General features: G+C 37.2%; 1 protein-coding gene across 2 annotated transcripts; it reads right to left on the bottom strand.

Moving 5' to 3' along the window:
• Positions 1 to 79: 79 nt before the first annotated feature.
• On the bottom strand, positions 80 to 12,071 carry LOC102216546 (nucleosome assembly protein 1-like 4). Of its 2 annotated transcripts, XM_014475076.2 has the most exons (15): positions 11,974 to 12,071; positions 10,765 to 10,805; positions 10,258 to 10,330; positions 8,292 to 8,436; positions 7,727 to 7,813; positions 6,566 to 6,700; positions 6,408 to 6,479; positions 6,178 to 6,317; positions 5,834 to 5,979; positions 3,569 to 3,588; positions 3,368 to 3,487; positions 3,188 to 3,223; positions 2,984 to 3,037; positions 2,059 to 2,093; positions 80 to 1,702 (listed from the first exon to the last, which is right to left on the bottom strand). In XM_014475076.2, the coding sequence occupies exons 2-14, from the start codon at positions 10,778 to 10,780 to the stop codon at positions 2,088 to 2,090; spliced, it is 1,050 nt and encodes a 349-aa protein (XP_014330562.1). In that variant the 5' UTR covers positions 10,781 to 10,805; positions 11,974 to 12,071; the 3' UTR covers positions 80 to 1,702; positions 2,059 to 2,087. The 2 variants fall into 2 exon arrangements, with proteins under 2 accessions (XP_014330562.1, XP_005815458.1); XM_005815401.3 differs by lacking the exon at positions 2,059 to 2,093.
• Between the last annotated feature and the right edge of the window lie 15,016 nt (positions 12,072 to 27,087).

Genomic DNA, 27,087 nt, shown 5'->3' with positions numbered 1-27,087 from the left:
AAATGCATAGCAGGTGCATGTAATGTAATATAGTTCAGATTTCAAAATAAAAAAAAAAACAAACAAAAAAACAACCAAATCACCACCATGTCGCACAACTTTAATAGAATATTTTAACTAACTCTGTACAAATTGAAAAGAAACATTGCGCAAGTAACAAACTGTGAATAAGAACCAGTTAAGGCCATCACTAGCGCACGGTTTGATGGGATTCGAAAATGTGAACCGTGGCCTTTGAGAGAACCATCTGATGAGAAGTACAATCGTTCTTTTCAAAAAGAGGGAAGGGGAGACGATGGGGAATGCTGTTACTACCATCGATGAACAGTCATCAGGCAAATGTGTCCAAATAAATAGCCAAAAACCATGTGCAGAGGAGAACATACATTGGCACCCTGTTCCATGAATATTTCCACCGAACCATTAGACAACAAAAAAAAAGTGTCTATATATGCAGTTTAACAACTTTAAATGTTGTATTAGATTACATTATTCAACTAGCAAATGATTTTAAAAGTCCACATGGTTTGTCTTTACATTTGGCTTCTTGGCAACAGAACTTTGATCCAAGCTTCCTGCACTACCACATTACTCATTCTGAAATTTGTTAGGAATAAGATGCATAAAAGAAGCTATTTCATAAAATCATTACAAAAAGTTAAGTCAGTCTGCTTTCATCTATGAACTCTGAAGTCTTTAATACATATGTTTAAGCTTACAATATCCAACCATATGAAATCTGAAAATATAAAGAAAAAAGTGTCTTTGTCACACTTTTCCATCCATGGCATCAGTTCTAAGAGCATTTCAGGGTTGAAGGGGTAAACAGGAAAGAGAAATGTACGATAGTTTTAGAGCTGTACCTACATATCTGCCCTGTTTAGCATTGTGCTCAGCTTAAATGCTCGTTATGCCCAGCTATGCAAGCCAGAAGTGAGCAGATATAAACAGATGCAGATTGGCATCATTTATGTTTTGTTGAAAGGAAAATAAAAAACACTTCTCAGTGTCTGAAAGGGGGATTTAAGCCAATTATAATGAGCCTTTTAATGCCTTGAAGCATTCCCTCACCATGAAGTCACATCCAGCTGCATGACACCACAATAAATAGTCCAATGACAAAACAATGAACATGTAAAACAGTAAATAAAAATAAAAATGGTACATTGGATGTCTTAAGAAATAATACGAAAAAAAATAAAATAAAGAAAAACAACCCCAGTGATAGATTATGAACTTGATCAGCAGTTTCCTAGTAAACTCAATTTGCTTGTTGGCATTAAAAACCCCTGAGTAGTTGACCTATTTCCATGAAAAATAAAGTTGCAAGCGATTCCTTTCCGATCTTCCTCTATATAATGCTCTGAGTTTTAAGCAGACACCTAACTCAATAGAAGAAAAAGACTGTACCTATGTGATACCATGGTAATTTATTAAGAGTTGATTCTGGCTGTGATGACAAATGAAGCCAAATAAACAGGGTGAGATGCTGCAAGACTGTAGAAAAAGAAGTCATGCACATAGTAAAAACATAGGTTTGGGTTCTATTGTGTTCCGATGAGAGTTTGTAAAAGAGTGGAGCCTGCAGCAGTAGGAGGTCTGATGGACAGGCTGAGGACAGATTTTATGGGCAGCAGGTCTCCACCTCCCCTGATCATCACGGTTACTGCTGTTTGCATTCGGCAGGTTGAGGCTGTTCTTTCTGTGGACACACAGAAAACAAATGGTTAGGAAACAACAAAGCTTAGAAAGCCTTCTGAGCGTCAGCGAGCATGAAGAAGAGGTTTACTAAGAAAGCAAATGCAGAAGACTGAAGGCACCTGGCTTGGCGAAGTAAAGGTAATGTTAGAAACCTGGGATGGTAAAACAAGAGGGAATAAATGGGGAAAAAACATGACAAAGAGAGAAGCTTTCTCATTTAACCCAAGATGCGAGTTGGAGGTTAAAACTAAACTACAAGGAGAATAATAGGCATAGAGAAAAATGAAGAAAGAATAACCAAAGCCCCCATAAAGGGTGTGCAAAGAATATGGCGCGCCATCTTTACTTCCACCTTACCTAGAAATGCATGGAGTGAGAATGATTGATTATGCCTGTAATGAAGAGGAGATCCAGGGTAAGGGAGAGACAACAGTATGAAAAGAATTAATTGTCACATTCACAGATGAAAGTGAACATAAAGTGAAACATTGCAGGAGTTGGTCAAAGAGCCACCACAGCAAAACTCAGTAGCTGATTAACTAAGACACCTCACCTCCAAGTAACCGTTTACAAAGTCCAAAATTTCAGTCAACTTAAGAACAGATTTAACTGAAAATGTTCCCTGACTCCTTATACCGAAAGCCTTTAAATACAGAAAATCTACTTTGTTTTGATACAAGACAAACAAGTTCACCTCTGGATTCCAGAACATTACCGAACAGTCGGTTCCTGTTCTTTGAAGTCGGCCTCAGTACCTCAGTACAGAATTGCAGAGAACTGTTCTCAGTTAAATCTTTGACAGAGTGCAAACATTTCTTTGGATGAAGATAACCATATATGTATGAGAATGATTAAGATACGATACATTTCAATGCCTAATATATGTCAACATTAGGAATGGTGCACATGGCCATTCCTGTCATTTACATTTTTTTTTTTCTCCAAAGAGTTTTTGCAGCGCTAGTGGCTCGTATTTTTTCTACAGTAGGCAGACAGGAAGGAGGGTGAGGAGAGGGGGAAGACATGCGGCAAAGGTAGTCGGGACCGAGAGTCGAACCCGCGACGTCCGCGTCGAGGACTAAGGCCTCCAAACGTGGGGTGTGCTAACCCCCTGCACCACCACAGCACGCACCCCCTAGCTGGTTTTTATATAGTTAGACCCTCATGAAACTCAAAACCTGCTCTAGATGGGTAAAACATAATGCTGCACATCATCATTTTTGGCAGATGTTTGTCACTCAAAAGAAAAGATTAAAGCTTCAAGATTACGGTGCAAACTGACCTTGGGGTCAGTATCTCCCTCTTCGTCATCGTCATCACCCTCCTCATCTTGTTCCTGGAACACAAAAAGGAATCTTTAGTGACATGAGTTTAAAGGAAGTGAGGCATTGAGGGGTTGAAGCTGCACACCTAAGTGTCACCTAAGTGGATAAACTTGTATTTCAAATCTCAGAGGCTTTAATATTTCCCTGCTATTATTACTAACCTCTTCATCTCCCTCTTCCAGTTCCTCCTCTTCAAACTGCAACACAATTAAGGATAAAAACACTCAACAGTCAGCACATGCTTAGCTTTTGTATCCTCATTCAGTCTGTAAACTTCCCATTATATAAATCTGATTTTCTATAATCCTTTCTGCAGGTGTGTTTGCGGGTGTAGGACTTACGCTCTCGTCATCTTCCAGAGCCTCGCCAGTAAAGTAAAGCACTGCTCTGGGAACTATTCTCTCACGGAAGAAATGACCGATCTCAAAGTCTGTGGCCAAGTTGAGCTCAGAGTCTTCATCCTGTCAGAAAAAAGGTTTCAGCAGTTTAGAAAAAATCAATGCGACTACAACTTTATGATAAACATGTTTGTGTTTACTCACCATTTCTCCGTCTGGTGAAGCTGCAAAACAAAGAAGCATGTAAGAGCAAGAAGTCTTAAAAGAACCAAAATAAAAAAAGGGAGAAAAGTAATTTTATGTTCATTTTATTTAACTTAAAGCCACAAATTGGTTTTAGATTTCTTCAAGTAACTCGGCATGCAGAGTTGTCGTATTTAAAGACATCAAGAAATGCATCATGACTTCAAATCATAAATCTTTTACTCACATCTTTAAAAATAAAAAGCTCAACCCTGAATGCAAAAATGATCAAAGGTGACATTTCTCAGCCCTACAACACTGCAGTGTTTGGAAATCCTGGTTTACTTAAAGCAGGATTCTCTGACTTTAGTAATCAACAGCAGCTCTTCCTGTTAAACTGTAATCTTCTTATTCTTATTTTTTTATATTTAACATTACTGGGTAGTCTATTTTATAATTAAGATTATTGTGTATTTTTGTGTATGTGCTTTCCGTTACCCAGTGACTTTGCTGGTGATAGTTACATTTTCCCAAATTCCCCTGGAAATAAGGGATGTTATAATGTTTAACAAAAGTTATGTTAAAGAATAAAGTTGTTTTTTTTCCCTAACAAATGGAGTATTTCAGTTGTAACCTCACTTTAATAAGTGGAGAAAAAGAAAAGCAGCCCAGAAAACAAATCATTAATTCAATGGGGTAATGAAAGGTTGAGTCACGTAAATGACTCAAATTATCATGTGACTCAATTTTCACCGCCACGCCACACATCCCACCCCCAAAGCTGCACACCAGAACATGACTAACACAATGATACTTATATTCAAGTGACACACCACAATTATGGCAGAACCAGAAAGACTGATAACTGCTCATCTTTGAGTCAATGCAAATCCAGGCATGTCTGGTAGGATGTCATAAAAGAAGGATGATAAAGGTTAAAAAAAAAAACTGCAACAGAATCTGTCCAATCTGACAATTGGTTTATTTAAGATATCTAAAGAAAATCTCATTCCGGACAAAATTTAATCAGTAAAGAATAAACCACCTTCATATAATTATCTCTGTAGAACAAAATCACAAAAAGAAAACATATCTAATTTGTCTAATATGGTATAAACTGTCAAATATACAGCTAAATGTTCATTTTTTTTGTTAACTAATAATAACCACTTCAAATCCTGACTCAACTCCCAGGTAGCGACTGAATCACTGGTGAAAAGAAAACTATCTGAAAAGAAAACTATCACAGTGAAAGTGAAGGTAGACATGAAAATGCTGTAAATAAAAATCCCCAAATTACTTCATTCTAAATCAGCTTTAGTTCATAACAGGAAGATACTGTCGAACTGTGACTGTTCAGTTTATGAGTTTGGTGCCACCTGCTGGTGAGTTTGAAGGCAAAATGCTTACTGGTTTGCTTTAAACACATAGCAAACCATACAGCAAATCTACCCATAATGTAGGAGAGCTACAGAGCACAAGATAGGACCCTGTCAAGACAATCTAAAGAGATGTTAGAAAGAATCAAAGATTCCTCTCTCCAAGCTCCGAATCTGTGAAATGTTTTAGAGGACAAAGAAGTGCTGACCTACTGTGAAGAACACAGTATTGACAGCTGGGATACCAACAACTGAAACACTAATAATCAGATTACGTTTCTTAAAATAGCTAAGAGGACTGAAAAACAAATTACATTTTCAGAATATTAAATATAAAATCAAATATTAAGAGCTGGTTTTGTTGAACAAATTAAATCTTCACTGCAAATTCCACATCCCTTGCTAGACTAGCATACATTAGACCAGGGGTGGGCACTCCTGGTCCTCGAGGGCCGGTGTCCTGCAACTCTTAGATGTCTCCCTGGTCCAACACACCTGAATCCAACAGCTGAATCTCCTCCTAAGTGCAGTCAAGTTCTCCAGAGTCCTGTTAACGACCTCATTATTTGACTCAGGTGTGTTGAAGTAGAGATGCATCTAAAAGTTGCAGGACACCGGCCCTCGAGGACCAGGAGTGCCCACCCCTGCATTAGACCATATAATGGTTAATATTAGCCATTAACCAAGCTTTGTTTAGCTTTAAAAATCAACAATTCTTGGTAAACCACAAAGTCTTTGATTTCAAAGAAATTATTTAATTTGCTCATAAAATGAAACCAGTGAAGGAGGTAAAAAATGATAAAGAGCAAAACAGGAGTATGTTTGAACTTGCTTCATAAATGGTACAAGACAACTACTAGATAAATCTAATCCAAATGTGTGTGAACTGGTGTGTGTTCGTTCTCACCTTTGACAGGATTAAAAAAGTTGAAGAACGAGTCATTGGGAACCTGTTTGGTAACAGTGCGGACCGTGCCGCGACCTTTATGTTTCTGCTTCTTCTTTATAGTTTTCACGGTCACATCCTTCCCCTTGTGCCAATCTATCTGACATCTACAGAAAGTGTGCAAAAAGCAAGAACAAGCTGAAAACAAGGCTGCAAACACGAGGAGGCTGATATGTGGGATGCAAGGTCAGAGGAGATTAATTTAGAACAACTGTGCAGAAATGTTTGTCGAACCACACAAAATCTATTTCATACCTGAAACTCAAAATAACATTTAAAAACTGTAACAGTTTACTGAGTCCTACCCTTCACAGTCAATGATCTCTGGGCCCTCAAATGAGAAAGGATCTGATGCTTCAGGCTCTGATTTCATCTTGTAGACTTTAGTAAGGACTGCGTTGTTGAAATAGCCATTGGGCTCAAAGTGGAACTCTAATGTAAAGCTCTGTAGGAGATAGGAAAACGACACACATATTATACACTTAATTTAGTAATCAAAGACATGTTGATGAAAAAGGTGGACGTTGATACTGACCATTGGCTGTCCTGGTTCAGAAAACTTTACTTGAATATCTCTCAGGTGCTTTAGGATGGGTTCATCATGTTCCTGGTGGACAATTCAAAATTAATTTCAAAAACTCAATACACTGTTCCAACATAAGTCTAAACTTCAAGTCTGAGATGAATCCATACCTGCACCATGTCACTGAGCATGTCAACACTCTTGAAAATGGTGAGCCAGAAGTCGGGGATGCCTTTCGGGTTTTCCTCTGGCGTGGCTTCCTCCTTCTTTGCATCCTCGATGGTAGCCTTTTCCTTTACTTCCTCCTATCAACAATTAGAAGAAATGATCAAAATTCCTCTTAGTTATCTTAACTTTTCATTATGAGTCACATTTGGGTAAAGACGTAAGAGACTGGGAATGTACTCAAAGGACTTGCATGCTAGACTAGCTTTTCCCCCATGGGTAAGAGTATACCATAAATAAATTGCAATGCAATGACTGCAGAAGAACGTTTCATATTTAGGACTGCACTCAATGTTCAACTGCAGTGACAAAAACAGGTACATGACATATTATGTAAGGATCAATATGGCAGAGGACCAAGGAGTGGATTTAGGTGGGTGTCAGGCTTAAAGAACATGTATAAATAAAATTAAATGAATGTCCTGTGCAAAATTATCTTGACTAAAAATGACAGTAATGGGCCAGTTAATTTCATCAAGGTATATAGCTTGATGCAAAATTCATAAGGCTTTGTCAAAATGTTTCTTAAGTCTCAAAGTCATTTTAATGAAATCCTATAGAAAGTGCTGGAGTATCTGTGGCTGTAGGGAGGCTACAACACAGCTGCTAACCTTCCTTACCAAGTCTATTTATCAAAGTAAAAACTAAATGTTAAATTGAACATTATAACTATGATAATTTATGTCAAATTACATCAAAAATAAGTACAAATATAACGTTTCCTGTTTTAATTTTATATATTGGTTAATTGTAAACCATTTTGTTTAAAATACTTAAGCAGATACATTACTTTAAATGAGAGAATTTCAACTAGCTCATGCGTACAGCATACTTAAACACAACAGATGATACCCAACGCTTCAACACGACAAAAACCAAATTTTGTTTAACTCGTTAACCCCATCAGCACAGATCTCAATCCTGTTGTAATACAATTTAGAAGTTATAAAAACTGGTGAATATATTACTTAGGCTGAATCCAAAGGAGACATCCCACTGAGATTAATCACGATATCTCGTTCCAGTTGTGAAAATATGTTTTATTTTGTAGTCTAAAGTCAGAGGAAGGACCAGGCTCCAAAGACAAAAATCAAACGTGAACTTACAGCAAGCTCCTCTTCTTCATCCTCATCAGTAGGCCATTCACACTCCTCATCTGTGGGTTCAACTGCTCCTGTGACAATCTCTCTTCTCTGTTACAAGACAAATATTATAAAATCAGAGTTAAGAGAAGGACTGAGGTATACTACCATGAAACATCCTTTTCAACAAATACGAATTCAGTCAGACTAAATTATTTTCAGTAAGCACATTGGTCACCTAAGCGACTGAACACACCCACAGACGCACGCATACACACACATGAGCATGAACGAGTGTGTGTGCGCGCAACAGGCCACAGCTGTCACTCTCTCACGTGTTCAGGAATTGCACGGCCCTTGTCACTATCGCTGGAAATAGCCTGGACTGACAAAGCACAGTCGACTACTCGTTTAGACAGTTATCATTTAGCACCAGGTATGTAATGTCACTGACCTCGGATCAGTTCGAAGAGACAACATTTCATTGGTGCAGATAAGACATTCTTTTGTATTGGATCACAATGGAGTCTATTTGCTCTCACGCATTGAGAATGTCGAAGTGTCAGGTATGTTGGTGATTTGAAATTACCTTTTCAAATAGTGGCTGATACAGAGTTGCATACTTTCTCTCTAGCTCGTGAACCTCTTCGTAGAACTTGGCCTCAATGTGAGCACACTGTTCCTGTAGTCTCTTTAAGGCGTGCACTCGCCTCTTCACTGCTTTGGGAAGCATGCTAGATCAAAAGGAAAGCAAGGAATTTTAAATGAGGATCAAAATGATTCCCATGTTTGGTTTTGCCAGATATCTACTATTACAGTAAAATTGAAAAATAGCCCACATTTATCAAGAAACGCAACATCAAAACTCAATTTAAAGTGATTGCTGGGTAAAAGTTTTTTCCTGAGGCAAAAGAAGAAAAAGAAAATCAGCATCTTCTTGTCTTCTCAAGTCGTTGATGTGAACAGCAGGTTGTGATGATAGTCACTTAAACACAGGAAAGGTAAAAGTACACACGCTTTGAATTCTAGTATAATTGATAACAAATAATCTGATCTTTCTCTGGTTCTGAAATTAGTTAAACTTTAATGATGTGAAAACATGCTGATTTAACCCCAATATAACTTATTGAACAAAAGTCAAAAAGCAAGCAGAAGCAAAATGGAAAGGTCTGCATGAGGAATAATCAAGTCTACCCCATGACTCCATGGGTTGTACAACTGCATTAACAGTCAGACATAGTTATCCAAATTACTTTGGTCAAATAGGAGGAATCTTTACTAATACTTTATAGAATTGTTAGAATTTAAAGAAATTTCAATAAAGTTGAGATCTGGAGTTTGATAGAAACAATCCAACACAATGCTTCCCATTTTTATAAACAACTTTATAATAAATTTATTGTTGTATGGACAATTTTCTTGCCAGATGTCCCACTTTCAGTCAAAGTTAAATGACAAGGACTTCAGACTAATGGAGATCATGTCCTGTGGCTGCAAAACAAGTCCCGAATCATCATCACTGCAGATTAAATAAAAAAATGCAGTCCATTCCTAATTTTATCTTAAAGCAGACATGAATGACTCCTCACAAATTAGAAGAGTTTATGAGCAACCTAATTTACGCTAATCTGTTTACGACCAGTGATTTTTGAGACGGAGTAAAAACAAACAAACAAAAAAAAAACAAGTAGTACATCAAGTTGGCTTCTTGGACAAGACCAAAAACAGAAAGCATTAGAGACAACCTTATTTAGGTTTCACGTCATGCTAAAGTTAGAGCAATGCAGAGCCAAGAGCTGTCTCAAAAGTGGAACTGAGTACATTTCACATTTTACTAAATCGACTATGCAAATTAAATGCATGCAAAAGGAACCCAGCTTAAAATAATGAATTTATTGGGAGGTGCTACTAACAGCTTTCAACTTGAAGAAGTTAAATTTACTTTGTTCATGGCTGGAATTCAGTTAAATTCCAGCCATTTAACAAAGAATAAATTAGGTTTGATCTACTTTGTCACCGAAATGAAGCAAGTAATAAGAAAAGACTAAATTTGGATGAAAAAAGTATTTTCAATCAAACTATAACCCTCTTTGAAATGCTTTGCACATATTTGAGCTCTACAGTAAGAAACTATTTTAGAGAACCGGGTCTACCAAAAGATTAACAAGGGTCATAAACAGTGAAATGAATACACAGCAATACGTCACTTAGCACAAGAATAAACAGTTGTATTTGTTGTTTGTGACATTATCTGACAGGAGTGACAAAGGAACCAAAACTAACCAACTTTTGGCTGAAGAAAAAAAAAATCTCACCAATGCAATTCACAGAGAAGCACAATATGCCATGGACTACACGTATAGTAAAGTCACCTGTTAAAGTATTAAATAGACTTAAAACGACCAGATTATTGATATTGTATTCGTTTCCTTTCATTTGTTTCTTGTGGCTATGTAGCAATTAGACAATGCAACACGAATAATTTAAATTAACATGAAATAAAATGTATTCAAATATGTTAAACTTGGAAGGTAGTTAAGAAAATTGTCACTGACTTTTCCATAAACGGGAATCCGACAGGTTTGCCCATCTGTCCACCTGGATTTGGCATTGTTTGATCCCCTTTACCTGCAAAGATAAAGAACAAACATAAATTGTGTTTTTAACTTGAGAGTTATTCATCTCTGTTGGTTCAGAAGTAAGTGAAAGTAGCACTTAAAGCTGTAAAATATTCATCATTAATGGGATTTCATAAGTAGGAATGAAACTACAATCAAAATATTTTAGGAAGAGTATTCAGAGGAGAACGTCCAAAAATAATAGTAGAATAAGACAATATATTTCAGTATATATGAAGATTTTAAAACTTCAACATTTTCCTCTCTACAAAGACTGTCAACATTACATTTAACCCACTTCTTTAAGTATGCCTGAGATCATCTATCATCTCTGTACAATTATCTGGTGCACAACATGGGAACATCAACATTTCACAAGTGATTAAAGACAAGTTGCAGGGATGAAACCATTGAAAGTTGCAACGGTTTTATTTTTGTCCATACCTTTACTTGCATCCATGATGACCAAATGTCACTGCCTTCCTCTGTAAAAAAAAAAAATAATAATACATATATAAATATAATTCCATATAACAGTAGTTATTAGAAGCCTTAAAAGCAATAACTGGAATAAACAGTTCAGAACAATGACAAAACCACAAAGTGATGGTGAAAAATAGGTGTTGCCAAAGACTCAAAAACTTATAGTATTTGTTACACAATTTTAAGTATACCCATGAGAAACATTAGAGAAACATCCCAAACACATTCATTATCCATTTTCATTTAGTCCTATTATTTATATTAACCAAGGTTAATTTAGTTAAAGATCAGTAGATTTGCTTTAAATCAATTAAGCGGTCTATTAATCTAATTAGCTCTTTAGACTAAAAATGTCTACCGATTTCATACCCGGGAAACGTGTTTAAATCCAAAGCAGATTGGAAAGAATTAATAGCTTAATTTAATTGTTTTTCAAAGGACAACATCGTGTTTCTTTTGAAAAACGTTGCCAGCAAAGCGGTTTTTCAACGTTAAACATAACAGTGCGATAAAATATGATAAGGCAAGTTGGGCTTGCAGATTTCAAGATAGATTGGAGTGTTGAGCAACAATCCGATGACGCATTGACATAATGACAGGAGACCTACAGCTAGCATATCTGTTTTAACAATACAAAAAACGTCTAACAATGACTTTGAGTCACTGTGGAGTCCACGATAAATAAAGATGCACCGTTCTACCCTTCTATCAAAATATCAAAAAGCAATTATAACAAATCCCTATACTGGTATGGGCGGTTCCAAACATCTGACAGTTAACCGGACGAGCAAACTGGCTAACGGCATGCTAAGAGCAACGTTTTAGCAAACAAAACAAGACAAGCTTAACCCCTTTATTGCTTCAATTGCTAGTTAGTACATGGGCACGGAAAATGGAACCTTAAATACAATACAGTTTTCATTATGTGACTTAATTAAGCTGGTTGATGACTGTGTAATGCTACTAGCCGGCCGCTATAAAAAAAAAAAAAGCTAATATTATCTAGCAACCGTTAGCTCCCTAGTTAATAAAAGGAGAGGGGTTTATGAAAACCGAGACGAAGACACGTCACTGCGTTTCACTAAATGCCTTATAGGGTCGATGAATGATGTTCGGAAGAAACGATAAATGCGCTTGGTGATAAAGTATGCAACATTTCGACAAGCTTACCTTTATCAAGCTAGTCTCCTCGCTCACGCGTCTACGGTGCTAGCACCACGAGCAAGAAACACACGCTTCCCAGCATCCCGCACTCTGATTGGACGGTTGGTGAAAGAGAGAGTTGTGCTGCATTCAAGTGCCGTGCAATAATTTCTTTTGCCAAAACATCCACGAAATTAAAAGGTATGTTTCCTCTGCAGGAACTAGAATGGTTCCAGATTAGTAGCTAACACATTTATTATTATTATTATTATTATTATTATTATTATTATTATTATTATTATTATTATTATTATTATTATTATTTGCAATATACAACTGTATTTATAGTGTCACATGTTTATTTTGCAAAAGAATACATAATACAACAGAGCATACAACAGAACAAGGCTTTATTTCCCTTAACAGTGAAATTCAAGTGCACCAGTAGCAAAGTGACAGGCAAATCGAAGCAGGTAGATTTATACAAAGAAATTATATATCACGACAAAAAGTAAGAATAGCAAATTGTACAGAAAGGGCAAATGTTCATCCTAGCGTACTCGGATTTCAAAGAAATGTGCAACTAAGTAGTATGATTTAAAAATATATGCATGTGTATTTGTAGATAAACAACAACAACAACAACAACAGACTATTTACATGAAATAAATTTTAAAAAATTACAAAGGATCACATATGAGTGTTTATTTGTTGGATAGTAACACTTTTGATATGTTTAATATAAGTTCTATATAAGTTCAGTCCATTTACCATTTACCATTTTGATATGTTTAAGCACTTAATTAATAGTCAAGGAAAGCCTTTAAGCAATTAACAATTTATTCCAATGTCTTATTTGGAAATAAGAGATTGTGACTTATTCTCAATGGTTTTTCCTACAATTTTTTATATTAGAATACATTTATATTTAAATGTTTATTTATTTAATTATTTAGTTGCTGAATTGTAACATTTTTGGGTCATCAATACTTTCACAGTCTCTTTCAACCTGGATAATGACAATGAGTATTGTGACAATAGGTATTGTCATTATCCAAGACACAAATAAACTTGGGTTGTTTCTGATTGTCCATATCGCATGCACGCCACTAGAGGGCTCCTTCTACCTATGTTTTGTAACAAACAAAATTGCTTAAGTGTTTTGAAACCTAAAGGGCTAATGTATTTTAAATTTTTCACAGAACAGAAATAAATACTTTTTTGCCTTTTCACAAAGGAGTGTTTACACCTTTGAGCTTCTATTTTTAAAAAGCACACGTAGATGCATTAATTGTAATTTAATTAATAGAAGACAAGCTATTTTTCAGGTACTTCAGGATAAACTAATATGATAAAGAAAAATCAATTGCCCGATACCTAAACTGGCTAGAATATTGATTCTTGTGATCGAAACCGAAAGATCAATGAATTACCTTTTTAAAAATAAATAAATAAATGTAAATTACAAATAAAGGATTTTGCTCCTAGAAATCACCTTCAAGCTGCTTAAAGGTTGGAAGCAGAAAAAGTTGAGAAATAGCTCATCTTTTACAAATTAAAAGAGAGTAATGCTTGTCTTTCTCACTTAAGTTTGAAAACTACATCCCAGATCCACATGATTCCTACATTGCGGGTTTTGAAAACAGGAAGTCAAATGCAAATGTTTTATTGCCAGTCTAAAGTAAATAAGTCTTTGTACTAGATTTAAAAACAAAAGCTGGTGCACATTAAATGTGCTTCTTGTGGAAGCGGGCCAGTTTGGGAACAGACATAAAATCTGAAATCCGGTCTTCTTTCTGTTTGCTATCAACCACTGTGTAGCCTGCTCACTTGAGAGGAAGTGACAGCACTGGAGCCCCTCAGGCTAGTATTGTTGTGACCAGGCTCTGTCCCTGTCACTGTGTGACATTTACCAGAATGGTCTGTACCCACAGAAGAAATCAGATGTGATTGCGTAGCATTTGGGATGGAGCAGGATTCAAGAAACAAGAACAAAGTTGTTATTACTTTAGGTTAAAATTATGAGACCACAGTAAGATGTGGCTCTTTATGTTATTACTTATAACAGTAAATAGAAAGAGGACTTCAAATCAATAAGAACGACTAATTACTTTGTGGTCTTCTATGGGAGTCTATATTTTTCAAGACAATAGAAATACCTGGAAAGCTATAAATGTTCACATGTTACAGCCTTCACACCATGCTTCTTTCCCTGCCCATCTGGTTTTTTAGGTGTTCTTCAACATCTACAAACACAGAATCTTCTCTCAGATCATGAAAATGAGCTTAATGTAATTGTGAGCCGTTATTACACTTCTGAAGTCTACAAATGTCCAACTACAGAACAAACTCATTGGCTCAGAATAAGTATGACTATAGTACAACAACCCAAAATGTCTTCAGTAAGATTAACATTGTGGGTACTGGACTTTGCCATTCTAACACACGGATGAAGCCTTTCAAGTTTAATTTCAAGAACTGGGTTAGTTTCACAGCGTCGCTGTTAAATGCATCTCTACACACTCCAGCAATTCCCAACAGTCTCTTTCTGTTCAAAAGTGCAAAACCAACAGATGAAGTTAAAATGAGTGAAAAACCCTTACATTTGATTCATTTATTCAAAAATCATATTATGAGCTTCTGATAAATTTTGTGACAAACTACAAACTTTCAGGTCTGTCTTTCACCAATGATTTTCTTCTTGCAACTCTTAACTCCTGTGTGATACTAGTGCCAAAGACCAAACATCCAAAACACTTCAGCAGCTTCAAGAGACTTCAAGGGACAACTGATCAAGTCCCTTGAGACGCTGCTCTTCAACCATCTATGCCTCCTGCTAAGGTTTTTATTGGATACGCTGGTAGACACTGCAGTCCATCTACCAGCCTGGCATCTGGTAGACAGACCAGATGACAGACCAGATGCCAGGCTGGTCCGTCTAACATAAACTGCCCCCAGCACTGAGCTACCAAGTGCACCATCATATGTCCCAGTGAATACTGGACTACCTCACTGGTAGCCCACAGCATGTGAACGAATAGGGCTGTTAAAAGGGTTATTTCTATTCTATTCTAACAATTGTCTTACTAACAAATTCTCCCACCTGAGCTGTGGATCTCAATACCTCCTCCAGAGTTACCATTGGCCTTTTGGCTGCTTCTCTGATTCTTGTTCTCCTTGCTCTGCCTGTTAGTTTAGGTGGACCCTCAAGTCTTTGTAGCTTTGCAGTTGTTCTATATGATTTCTGTTTTAGGAGAGGGGCTAACCGATACTCTGTGTGATGTTCAAAGCTTGGAATATTGTTGTAAAACCCAGCCCTGCTTTAATATCTTGCATGCTGTAGCCCTGACCTATCTGGTGTGTTTCTTGGTCTTTGTGATGCTGCTTGTTGCTGTTTATTTGTTTGTTTAAACCACAAGGCCTTCACAGTACAAATGTATTTACACTAAGAAGCCTAAGTGGCAGTTCAAGACATTGGTTGGGCTGGGAGCCATCGAGGAGTGCCAGAGTAAAAATGGGTGCATTCAAAAGCACATCTCACTTGATGAATGCAAATGAAAAATTGCACCCTCATTTGCAAACTTTGTGGCTTTCTAATCTCAAAAATAATTTCATGAGCAGTTTCCTATCGTAGATTTAAAATGAATCTGAAAAATCATTTGTTTTTGAAGACATGAAATCAATATATTTGCCAAAAACGATAAAAGCACAAACTCTGTTGTGTGACCTTGTCCAAGAGAGTCTCATTACGGCTCCTGTTGTTCTATTGTTTTGCTTTCTGAAACAGATTCACATGAAAATCCAATAAGGAAAAGAATTGACACCCTAAGTATGGCTGTCATGATAGCCCTCGTCCCTTTCTTTGATTGAACAGTGCCCGCTTCTGCTGTTTTTCTTTCACTGGGGTATTGGTTTTGTGAATGAAGTGGTCAAACTCCCAGCTGGTTGTTTTGATTTGGCTGGAAGGAGAGGGCAGCCGTCCTCTGCTTGCATCCCCTGCTGTCCATTAAGCCCCTCTCTTGGTAATACATGGGTAATGGCCTATCCATACGCCATAATCAGACAGAAAAAAAACACCGACTGTAAAAAGCCATCAAACACACAACCAAGTGGTTAGTCGCTATGTTGACGCAGCTGCTGCCATTATTTGCAAAGGGTGAGGGGAGGATGAACGAGAAAGAGCAGAACTATTAAAGGTGACTGTGTCACAAAGACCTGCATGTGTAACAAATTTAGGAGAGCCATCGATCCAACTTATGGCAGTCTGACTTTTATGCTACCGCTTTCAACAATTTGAGTGCAATTTACTTTAATCTGCACCAATAAGCAATATCTATCACAACATCCTGTTTGTCTGTTGTGTCGTGTATGTTTTCCTCTGTTGTCATCATTGTTTTGAATCCACGATGACACTTTACCAAAAATAACAACCCATAACACCTACTATCACATGCACAGACTCCACAGTGACACGTTTTGTGTGTTGTGACTGTTTTCCCCTATAATTTAACTCTCCAAAATATGACAATGAAACAGGGCTTATTCAGATTTTGACAGTAGAGGATTTTTTATCAAGGGCACATTTGTTTTCAGATTTTAACCCTTTCTTTTGTAATAAACACTGTTATAGTGGTTTGGTGGTGCTATTAGGTTCAGCTTCTTTGCTGTTCCAAATCTGTATTTTCCGAACAGATGCATGGTACGTGTTTCGGAGCTTTGTAGCAAATATAACATAAAAATGTTAATTGAATTGTTTTCAACTGGCAATATTTTTACCAGTGATTCCAAAATAAAACATTTTCCATTGAGGTTGCAAAGGAAATTATTTTCAGACAATAAAAAAAAAGAGAAAATATAAGTTAAATAATAATCTACTTGATTGCAAACTCAATTAATGTTAAATCAAGGTAAAAATATTTATTTATTTTACATCAACAAAATCACAGTAATTAACAGCCTTAAGTTGTTGAATTCAATTAAATACTGACTCAACTGGTTAAGCAAATATTTTAATGTGTGTCCAAATGCGTTACCATTGCCTGAATTTCAGCTACAACTGCAATGACAGAAGCTGACTGATTTATTTGGATTCATTTTTTTAGATGACAAACTAGTTATTAGATAACAAGCATGTCACCGTACAAAAATGGGTAGGCTGTGCTACGCTAATTTTAATTGTCTGCTATTGCCCTCTTGGCATACAGGATCAAAAGCTAGGTGACCTTTTAAAGATGCTATTTGACAGGGACTTCTTCAGTGTGTATCGGTTGACAAAGGTTTTCTCCTAACTTTTGTATTCCTTGTGACAACAGCAACATATCTTGTTTGTCCTCTTCTATCTTGTAGGATCATCTTGTTTGTTTCTTACCGGCATGTCATGTCAAGTTTATCTCTATAAGCTTTTCATATAATAGTAAATGAAATAACTTGTATTTGGGACAATGCTAACTAAGCGGCTGCAGCACGGCAGGTGATGTTCATCTGCAACTCAACGTGCTTGTCTTTTTTTTATTATTCTCCATTATTGTGAGCTGAAGTAACGTGATCCTAAGGTGGTGGCTACAGGATCACGGGCCCATTATGGAAAGGTAAATCTAATTAAGAGTCTCAACAGCCACAATGCCCTGTGTCTTTGCTGGAGGGGAAACACAGAATGTTACACCAGTGACTTGGCTCTGTGACCATAGCATCACCCAATGAGCTAAATCATGGCACCAAGTTTGTTTTTAATGCTGAGTTGTCCAGGGGGTTAGGGGGGAGTGGAATATTGGGGTTCAAATTGATAAAATAGAAATTTTAATTAATTGACTAAAAGTCAACATAAACATCCCTAAGATGGAAAAAGCAGTATTAGAAAAAGACTTAATGAATCCACTTACCGTGATGAGAATCAGTAGACTGCCCTGAGTATCTGACTGAAATTATTACTAATTTCATTTGATTTCCAATAAGTCTTGCATCCTGCTGGGAATGTCTAACAGAAAAAAAAAATACAAACATGTCTGGATGCGTCCAGACCACAATCAAACTTATCTGATATGACATTTACAAAAGAACACTCTAAAAAGGAGAAGCACAGCTTGTTCAGCCTTAGGAAATGGTGGATAGTCATCAATGAAAATCTAAAGTTGTTTAAGTCACCACGTCCTTTTTGATGTTTTTGAAATTAGCTGGTGGAAAATTTTGAAGTGTTTGAATTAAAGGTCCCAGTTGGAGATTTTTCTCCTTATCACCCGGACCTGCTGCTTTTTTTATCCATCTACAAACCTTAACTGCAAAATCAGATGGACAAGATAATCAGTGCAGTCTTTTGTTTACTTAAATTGGAAATCTTCAATTAACCTGCACTGTTCGGCTATAATGGAGTCACATCAATTCACATTTGAACATTATGTGAAGACTAGTAAGTGACAGCAAGTTCACAGAGCACACCACATTAACACCCTTGGTAAAGACGTGTAAATATAATTCAATGGAAAATCTTTTGCTGCAGTCGCATAATCTCAAATCTGAAAAAGGGAAGAAAATCAATTCAGCATTTATTTTGGATTGATATATGGGATTTTTATAATAAAAGGTTTGAAAAAAAAGTTTGATTAACTACCACTGATTTCTTGTTTCACTGGTATGTATATAGGGTTACGGTGGCAACGATGGTAGGAGTTGGTCCTGTGGGTCTCCATGTTCCTGCTATGTCTATCGCAGTGGTTGTATCCAGGGTTAAGACACTTCACTCACCTCGCCTGCCAGTGGCTTTTCAGAGGGCCTGCTGATGCCACTGTATGGGAGTTTTACTTCTGTCAGACTGTCACAGGGCAGATGTAGCTACAATGTAGTAGCTTACCACCATATGATGAATTGTGTGAATGACTAACACACTTTGGAGTCCCTGGACTAGATGAAGCAATGTACAAATGGAGACCATTTACTTATAAAATGGCTCTTATCTTAGCCACTCTTCAAAATGGGAAAAACAAGAAAAATTGATCTGTCAGGTCATTTCAAACATAAATGTTTATGCAAACATAAATTTGCTAAACCTATTGGAACCAGAACTGCAGTGTTCTGCTTTGATCTAATGAAGCAAAGTGCTCAAGTGCTTATGAGCAACTGTGGCTCTGTGGCTAGAGTAGTCATCTTCTGATCTGGAGGTTGTAGGTTTGATTCCAGCTTCCTCCTGCCACATGTTGATGTGCCCCTGGGTAAGACACTTATCCCCAAATTGCATACCAATCTGCATATCGGTGTATACTGTAAATGTGAGTGTGAATGGGTGAATATGACTCTAGTGTAAAGTGCTTTGAGTGGTCAAAATGATTGGAAAAGCACTATAAAAGTTAAGTCCATTAAAAACTAAATTCATTTTTGCATAAACCAAAGCATGAGTATGTGGTTAAGCATGTCATGCCCATTATAATGTATGGTGGAGGATCTGTTACACTGTGGGTCTATTTCTCTTGGAACATTTCCTGGGAAAATTATTAGCATGCCTAGCATCCAACTCCTTAAAGGCAGAAAACTGTGGTTCGTACATTTCTCAATAAAAAAAAATCCGTTAGAAACGTTCTTAAAAACACTAGCTGGAGATAGGTACCAGCACGTCCCGATCCCACTAGGGACAAGGGTGTACAGAAAATGGATGGATATATTTATTCATATGCAAAGTTTCCCCATTAAATAAAATTACTACATTTTGAATATTTATGTTAAAGCTTTCTTACACATGCTCAGGCTAGTGGGAGCAACAATATATGTTGAGGGCGCTGTATGTTTGCCTGTGTAAGTGAATTATGTGGAATTAACAGCCTCTTGCTGGTTATGCTGGATGGTCATGTCACAGACACAGCTGTGTCACTCTGTAGTTACCGGCCACCCTGGCACTAAAGTGATGAGGACAGTCGTCACGAGCCGTTGAGCATCAGTCCCCCAGCCACTCGCCCACCCGAGGAACACTTTATGCCACCGCTGTCATTACACATGTAGACAGAAACACTGGAAGAGCACTCTGTGTGATTACTCATTCCACTTGGCAGCTGTATTTTGACACATGCAAAACAATCACAGTCATCAACACAGACTCTCTGCAATAAAAGAAGCAGGAGGACACAGAGGGACATGGAGAATAAGAAACTACTTTACTTGATAGTTTAAAATTAATTATATACATGTATGTTTTAAAATTATACATTGAAAAATTAGATTTGATAACTGAGAATCACAGTGATGAATATTTTCTCAAATGATTCTCTTAACATTGCAAAACTTCCTTAAGATTATATAGATTTGTTTTCTTGGACATGTCCTTCTTTGCATGGGTGTATATTACAATTTTTCAGAACAGACCAGAAATGGACCTACCCAAATGTGTGCCTATTTCTTGCACTGTATTCAATCCTTGTCTCAATTGGTTGTGAGAAGATGTCTACACACACTAGCCACAAACATTCATAATCCTCTGAGGATGTCTCTTGCTTCTTTTGATCTTGTTGATTTTTTCCTTTTCAGATGTAGAGAATAGATTTTCTTTATCCATTCTCTGCTGTGTAGCTACCTTTTCTTTATCACTCTTTTTCTTCACTGCGGTACCAATGAGGATAGAACTCATCAGTCATTTTTTTTTTGGTCACTTTTCTGGGTCCAGCCTCTGAGAATGGGCTTGATTCCTCTGGCATGACTCCATTACACCAGAGCTGGTGCACAGTTCAAAGAGCTTTAACGGGCTCAATGATGGTCTGAGAGTGGGGGTGTGTGGGATTAAATGTGTCCAGTTTTGTGTGTTATTTAGTGTTACCTGATGATGATGGGGAATTCAGATCAGTAATTGTTAGAATTTGGAGCAACAGAAACAGGAGCAAATACTGAGGGGATTGATTGAGGGGAATGATACTTCTTGCCCAGAAACCTGCAAGAACAAATGCAGAAGTTTCAATTTCTGGTTTGCTGTAAATAGCGAAGGGGCATAGACAGCCAGATCCTGGGGCTACAGGCAGAGAAAGCAAAGCAGTGCACGTGTAGGAAGTGGTAGCAACCCCAACTCCATTCACAAAAATATGACATTTTAAAAGGTATATTTGCTCTTTTGAGAGCTAAGACACAGTATATTATAACTCCCTTTTCTGTCTTACTTTTGTGTATGATTATTATAGTAAATACTTTGAGCTAAATGAATGTAATCTGTATTTGTGAAGTTATTTTATAATCCTACTGAATGCCACTGAACTCATAGACAAACGTTGCAGCATCATATAATTCAAGATTTCTCTGTAGAGCTCTAATCCCCATCTCAAACTCTTGAGTACTTCTGTAAGCTACATTTTTCATTACAGTAAAGGAGTTTATTTCTATAAATGACCCTGGAATACAAAAACACATGTAATTAAAATGAATATACAGAAAACACTGGTGACATCAAGTTATATATATATTTTTTTGCCTCACTGATTCTTATTGTTTTTGATGAAAATATATAACAAATGTATTCCCTGCAGAAACCATTTAAACACCTGGTCAGGAATTAAGAAGCAGCAAAATCTATTATCACTTTTTTATACTCTAAATGTTGACTAAGTAAACAAAACAATTTTGGACTTCTAAAACAAAATAAGGGACTCAATAGACTAATTTTGTATTTGATTCATGGGGACTTACACTGACACAGGGAGTTACAATGGTTATAGTGCGTGATATGATGGTGTTTACCCAACATTATTACCGCTAATAGGATATTTATTTTTGGGTTTTTCTCCTAATCAGATGAATGAGTGTGATGAACTTCACTAAGGTGACAAACGTTGCTCAGCAGACGGTTGAAGAAAAGAAACGTGGAGGATGATGAATAATAGCCCAGCTGGCCGTGTTAGCTGCAATTAGTCCATGTGAAGTCTGACAATTATACAGAGAAAAGCTGACACAAAGCCACAATGCTGCAGCTGAATCAATACATAATTGTAATAATTATCATCCTGGTGTCATTTGTGGACATGTCGACAATTCCAGCGAAGAAGATGGAATTGGATAAACACAGAGGCTTTAAATGGCAGAGGGCGTTGCTTTCTCAAGTTCCACATTTCTAACAAAAGGTAGCCTTGATACCTGGCTTGAACAGCAAAGAGACACAACTCACCATCGGAAATCTAAATGCTTCCAAAAATGTCTTGGAACTAATCTTTTGCACAGAGTCAAAAGTCACTTTGAAAAGTTTTCATATTATATTGTAGTTTTCTTTAAATTTTTCTGGAAAATCACTAGATGTGTGAGCACGTGTGGGATTTTCTACAAAGTGTACATTTCTTTACCTTTTAGGACCATTTTAATTAGTGAACCATAATTGGTGTAAAACTGATAAATTTATTATTTATAATATTTTTATGCCACAATCAGGAAAAAATAAAAGTTTTTGGCACCTTGTAAATTTGTCAGATACATGCTCTGCTTGTTTCTTGTTGTTTCAGTTAAAGCAATATATCCATACTGATTACACAAAATAAGTCTTTTAACTGGGATTAAAACCCCTCCTTAGAACATCTACTTCTTTCTGAACTTATTTACAAAAACCTAGAATGAGAGTGAGAAGATTTAATCTATTGATAAACACTTTTTAGGCTTCAATCTAATTTATTTAAATTTATTTGGACAAATTAGACAGACAGAGGAAATTTATAGAAGTCAAGAAGGAAGATCAATCTTGAGCCTTACAGTTCCTGCTTTACCTGCTCTGTTATATAAGGACTAACATATATAAATTAAATTTCAGATATAAATTTGAGTAAGTCTAGAAAATAGAATCTAGAAAGCATAATTTCTTTTCTTGTTTTTATAAATACACAAATATAAACTTGTATGGGAATAAATCCTCAGCAGTGAATCATAAATTAGAATGACAAACGGTACTGCTTATGTTTTCCTGTCTCTTATCTCCAATCTGATTTCCTCAGAATATACTCAAGCTACTAAAAAGAGATGGGTGGAAGAGAGCATAAAATTGGTAATTGTTCCTATCTCTGGATAAATGTCAAGCTTCTGTCTCTTACTCTGCCTTTTATGTCGTACCACTTCCACAAAAAGGTCAATATTAAGAACAAAAATCCCTTTAAAAAGCCCCTTTATAAAGATGCACTTACAGAAACTCTGCTTTGCAAATTTTCTCACCCCCTTAACTTTGTCAGGTAGCAAACACAACCTTCAGTGTATTTTCTCGAGATTCTATGTGAAAGACCGACACAAACTAGCACATAATTGTAAAGAGGAGGAAAAATCTTGACTTTTTAAAAAGTACATCATCTATCATTGTTATATTTTAGAATGAATACTATCACTTGTATTAATAAATATAATTTATTTATTCATCGCCTATACTTGGTTATCAATGCAGAGTCGCTGGTGCCTATTTCCAGTATTCATTGGGGAAGAGGCAAGGTCAGTTCCTCACAGGATACACAGGAAAAACAACCATGCACGCACAATTATGGATAATTTAAGAGAGACCAATTAATCTAACAATCAGGATTTTGGACCATGACAGGAAGCTGGAGTACCCAGAGAGAAGCCACGCATGCAGAAGGAGAACATGCAAACTCCATGCAGAAAAACAATAGCCAGGACTCAAACCCAGGACTTCCTTCCTGCAAGACAATATTGATGCCAATTTCTCCACAATGCAGCCCCTGATATGATTGTATATTACAATGATTCATATGATATTTTTGTAACATTTGATAGAACAACAACAATAATAATGGAACAACAAAACCTTCATATGTGTGTTGCCACAAGGTTAATTTCGCTGATTTTACTCGTGTGTTTGAACAGGAAAATAAGAATTTCCACAGCACTCCATTGTAAAGATGTAAAACAAAAATTTATTCCACCGTTTTTTGCGCCATCCTTTACAAGAGCAACCAAATTCCTAAAAACCTCCACAAAACAAAACTACGGTTGAAAAGCCGTGTGGCTCTGTCCATTTTACTTGCAGTACCTTTCCTTCCCTCTGCTCTCCTCTAACCTTCGTTAAGGCTCCAGCGCAGCACACCTCATTTACATAAATTGCAAAATGGCCAATTAAGTTATAAAGCATAAAATTAAACACTTATTCACAATAAAACATTATGAAATTAGCTACATGCAATATGATAATGATACCTAAACCTCAACAAATGCACTTATTGAATTACTAATTAAACAAATAAGTTTTAACAGTAACTGAATATTTTGTTCATTAACTTGGCCTCCATATTCCGGCCCCTAATTGTGACCCTATTACACAATTACCAACTTAAAACTTGTGGAGCCGAAGTACTCAAAATACCTTCAATAAACAAAATAAAAATATAAAACAAACTTATCAGTCTCTATAAATTACTGAGTTCTTCTCCAATTTCCGCTTTAGGTTTAAGGCACGTTGCTCTGCCAATTTACGGTTGTTAGGCATCTTAATATGTTTGTTCCGTAATGGCAGGGCAATACTATAATGTCCAGTCACAATGGTAGCTGACTGTGTTGTAATCTCCAAAAACTGCAAATCTTCCCTTGACATTTCTTGTTTCTCGTTTCTTTCACACTCAGGAAAGTCACTTTTAAACTGTTGACTCCAGAGCTCATTCAATGTGCTTACTGATATGCGATTTGCTGACACTTGAATCAACCCTTGTGTTGGACTTTTTGAAATGTGTCCTTGTAGGGGTTCACTGATTGTCCAACCAAGCCTCGTTCTCACGGCGTATGGACCGCCATTTTCACTTGCAATAACCTGCCACGGGTCTATAGCTTTAGGAGCGTTAGCCCCAATCAAAAGTCCAACCTTAGCTTCAATCTTAGGTATTGACACCTGCTGAAGGTAGGGCCACTTGTTCACGTAATCTTGAGAAGGAATGTTATTGGCAGAAGCAGGAATGTTGCTGTGACTGTAAATTTCTGGCAGCTCAAAATAATCATTACTGTCTAAGCTGCTTATTTCCAACCCAGAAACCATGTGACTACTGACGACATTTTCTTCTCCCATTGTTTTCATCAAAATGTTTGTTTTCCTGCCTGAAAGGTTGAGCTCATGCATCAACTCTTCAGTACAAAAACAAGCTGTACTGCCTGGGTCCAGAAAAGCATATGTGTATGTCACCTTTTGACCTCTTTTCGGTTTGACCTTGACTGGAACTATCGCCAATGTGTGTTCTGGTTTCTCTGTTCTGGTTTCTCTGTTAGTGGGTGCATCAATTCCCACAAATCCATTCACGTCTGATTCTGTCGGTTGTTCCTCTCCCTCACTTGTTCCCACTTCAGGCCCTGCCTCGTTAACACCACTGGACCTTTTCTTCATGTGTAGTACTGTGGGATGATATTGTGCACAAACCTGACAGCTGGCCTTTTCTTTGCACAAAGTACTCATGTGTCCCCTTTTAAGGCAGCTAAAACACAATCCTTTAGTTAGCAAGAAATCAATCTTTTCCTTGTGAAGTGACTTCCTCATCTTCTTGCATTGTTCCATAGTGTGCTCCTCACCATGACAGAAGAGACAAGGTTTGGAAAATGCACATGTCTGATTTCCACTGACCTTTTTCTTTACCTTGATAGGTGTGTCCTGTGAAGTGGTAACAGTTACAGCTGTGGTGAATACTTTTTTGATGCCACTTCTTCTTTGCAACCTCTCATCCACTTGTCCTTTAACTTGAAGCTTTAAGGTGCTGTCCTTTATGTCACCAAACAGTGGATGTAAAACTTCTTTGGCCTGTTTATTGACAAAATCCACCAGATCTGCAAACTTGACTCTGCGCCTTTCTTTGTCCAAGATTCCACAAGCATGCGTTCTCCACCGTTCTCTCATTTTGTATGGGAGCTTGGTAATGATGGCACGCATGTTGGCTGTGTTATCCAACTCCTCCATATACTCTACATCTGCCATTGCATTACGACATCCTGTGAGATAGAGTCCGAACGCATGAAGAGCTTGTCCGTCGTCAGACTTGATGGTTGGCCAACCTACAACATCTTGTAGCTGTTTCCAAAGTGCTCTTCCAAAAGTCTCTTAGCTTCATTATATCCATGCGTTGGTTCCATATGAAGACAACTTCTTATCAATTCTCGTGGCTGTCCACTTGTGTACTGTTCCATGTGGTACAGCCGATCTTTGTCGCTTTCTGTTTTATCCTCCACCCCATGTTCAAATGCCCGAATGAATAGCCGATACTCTAATGGATCCCCTTTAAAAACGGAAATGTTCTGAGGGGGCAATGCTGCCAACTTCTGCTGCTTAGTCAGCACTTCGACTACATCTTGCAAAGCACTTGATGTCTGTGATGGTTGAGAGATAACAGCAGGTGTTTGATGCATGTTTTGAACGTTATTGTTCCGTACTTGACTCTCCTGTGTTGGGAAAGAACTATTTGGTTGATGCTGAACAAACCAATCTTCAGCTCTGTGCGACGTCACGTAGGAGTTCATTCCATTTGGTTTGGATGCACTATTGCATGTCTTGGATGCATGACTGGATGCCTTAGATGCACAACCTTCATATTCTGACAGGATCTTGATCTTTGCCTCATTTGCTGCTAGAGCTGTTTGTATATCTAGCTCCTCTTTTTCAGCCTTGAGTTTAGCCTCTCTTTCCTCCAGTAAATGTCTCTGTTTCAAAGATGATGCTTGAACCAACAGCTTAGCTCGTTCCAACTCTGCTTTCATTCGTGTGGAGGATGCAGACAATGATGCACAAGAACCATGTTCAGAAGAGCTCTTATGACTTCGTTTCGACGAAGATGCATTAGATATGCTGTCGAATGGATTAATCTCATCGTTGCATTTTTCAGCCTCTGCTGTGCACTTAGCCTTTTCATCAATCCAAGCCAAAGCTGTCTCAGCAAAAGCCTTGAAAGAATCAGCCTTAGGTACAAACCAGTTTTCTTGATCTAACTTTAATTCCTCTTCTGACATTTGTTGGAGCAGCTCCTTTACATTTGTGTTCAAACCACAGAACTCTCCAAATAGTCTATTAAAATCTTTCATTAACCGACTTGCTTCAGGTAAGCTGATATCATCTTCAGTTTCTATCAGCCGTCGCACCTGATTCACTGTGCCTGTTAATTTTGCCAACTTGGCTCTTCGTAAACCAATTGCACGCTGCAACATTTCTTCCATAGTTTTGGGTGTGATTTTTAC

This window comes from Xiphophorus maculatus, chromosome 2 (genome assembly GCF_002775205.1).
Source record: "Xiphophorus maculatus strain JP 163 A chromosome 2, X_maculatus-5.0-male, whole genome shotgun sequence".
NCBI classification, from domain to species: Eukaryota; Metazoa; Chordata; class Actinopteri; order Cyprinodontiformes; family Poeciliidae; genus Xiphophorus; species Xiphophorus maculatus.
The sequence above is the reverse complement of the archived record's forward strand: the minus strand, read 5'-3'. Positions and strand labels throughout refer to the sequence as shown.

Bases quoted from the DNA above. Each gene is read 5' to 3' on its own strand.
- LOC102216546 (XM_005815401.3), bottom strand. The intron at 7,814-8,291 runs GTAATTTCAAAT...GTCTTGTAACAG, and splicing joins ATCAGCCACTATTTGAAAAG to AGAAGAGAGATTGTCACAGG. The intron at 6,318-6,407 runs GTCAGTATCAAC...TATCTCCTACAG, and splicing joins CTGAACCAGGACAGCCAATG to AGCTTTACATTAGAGTTCCA.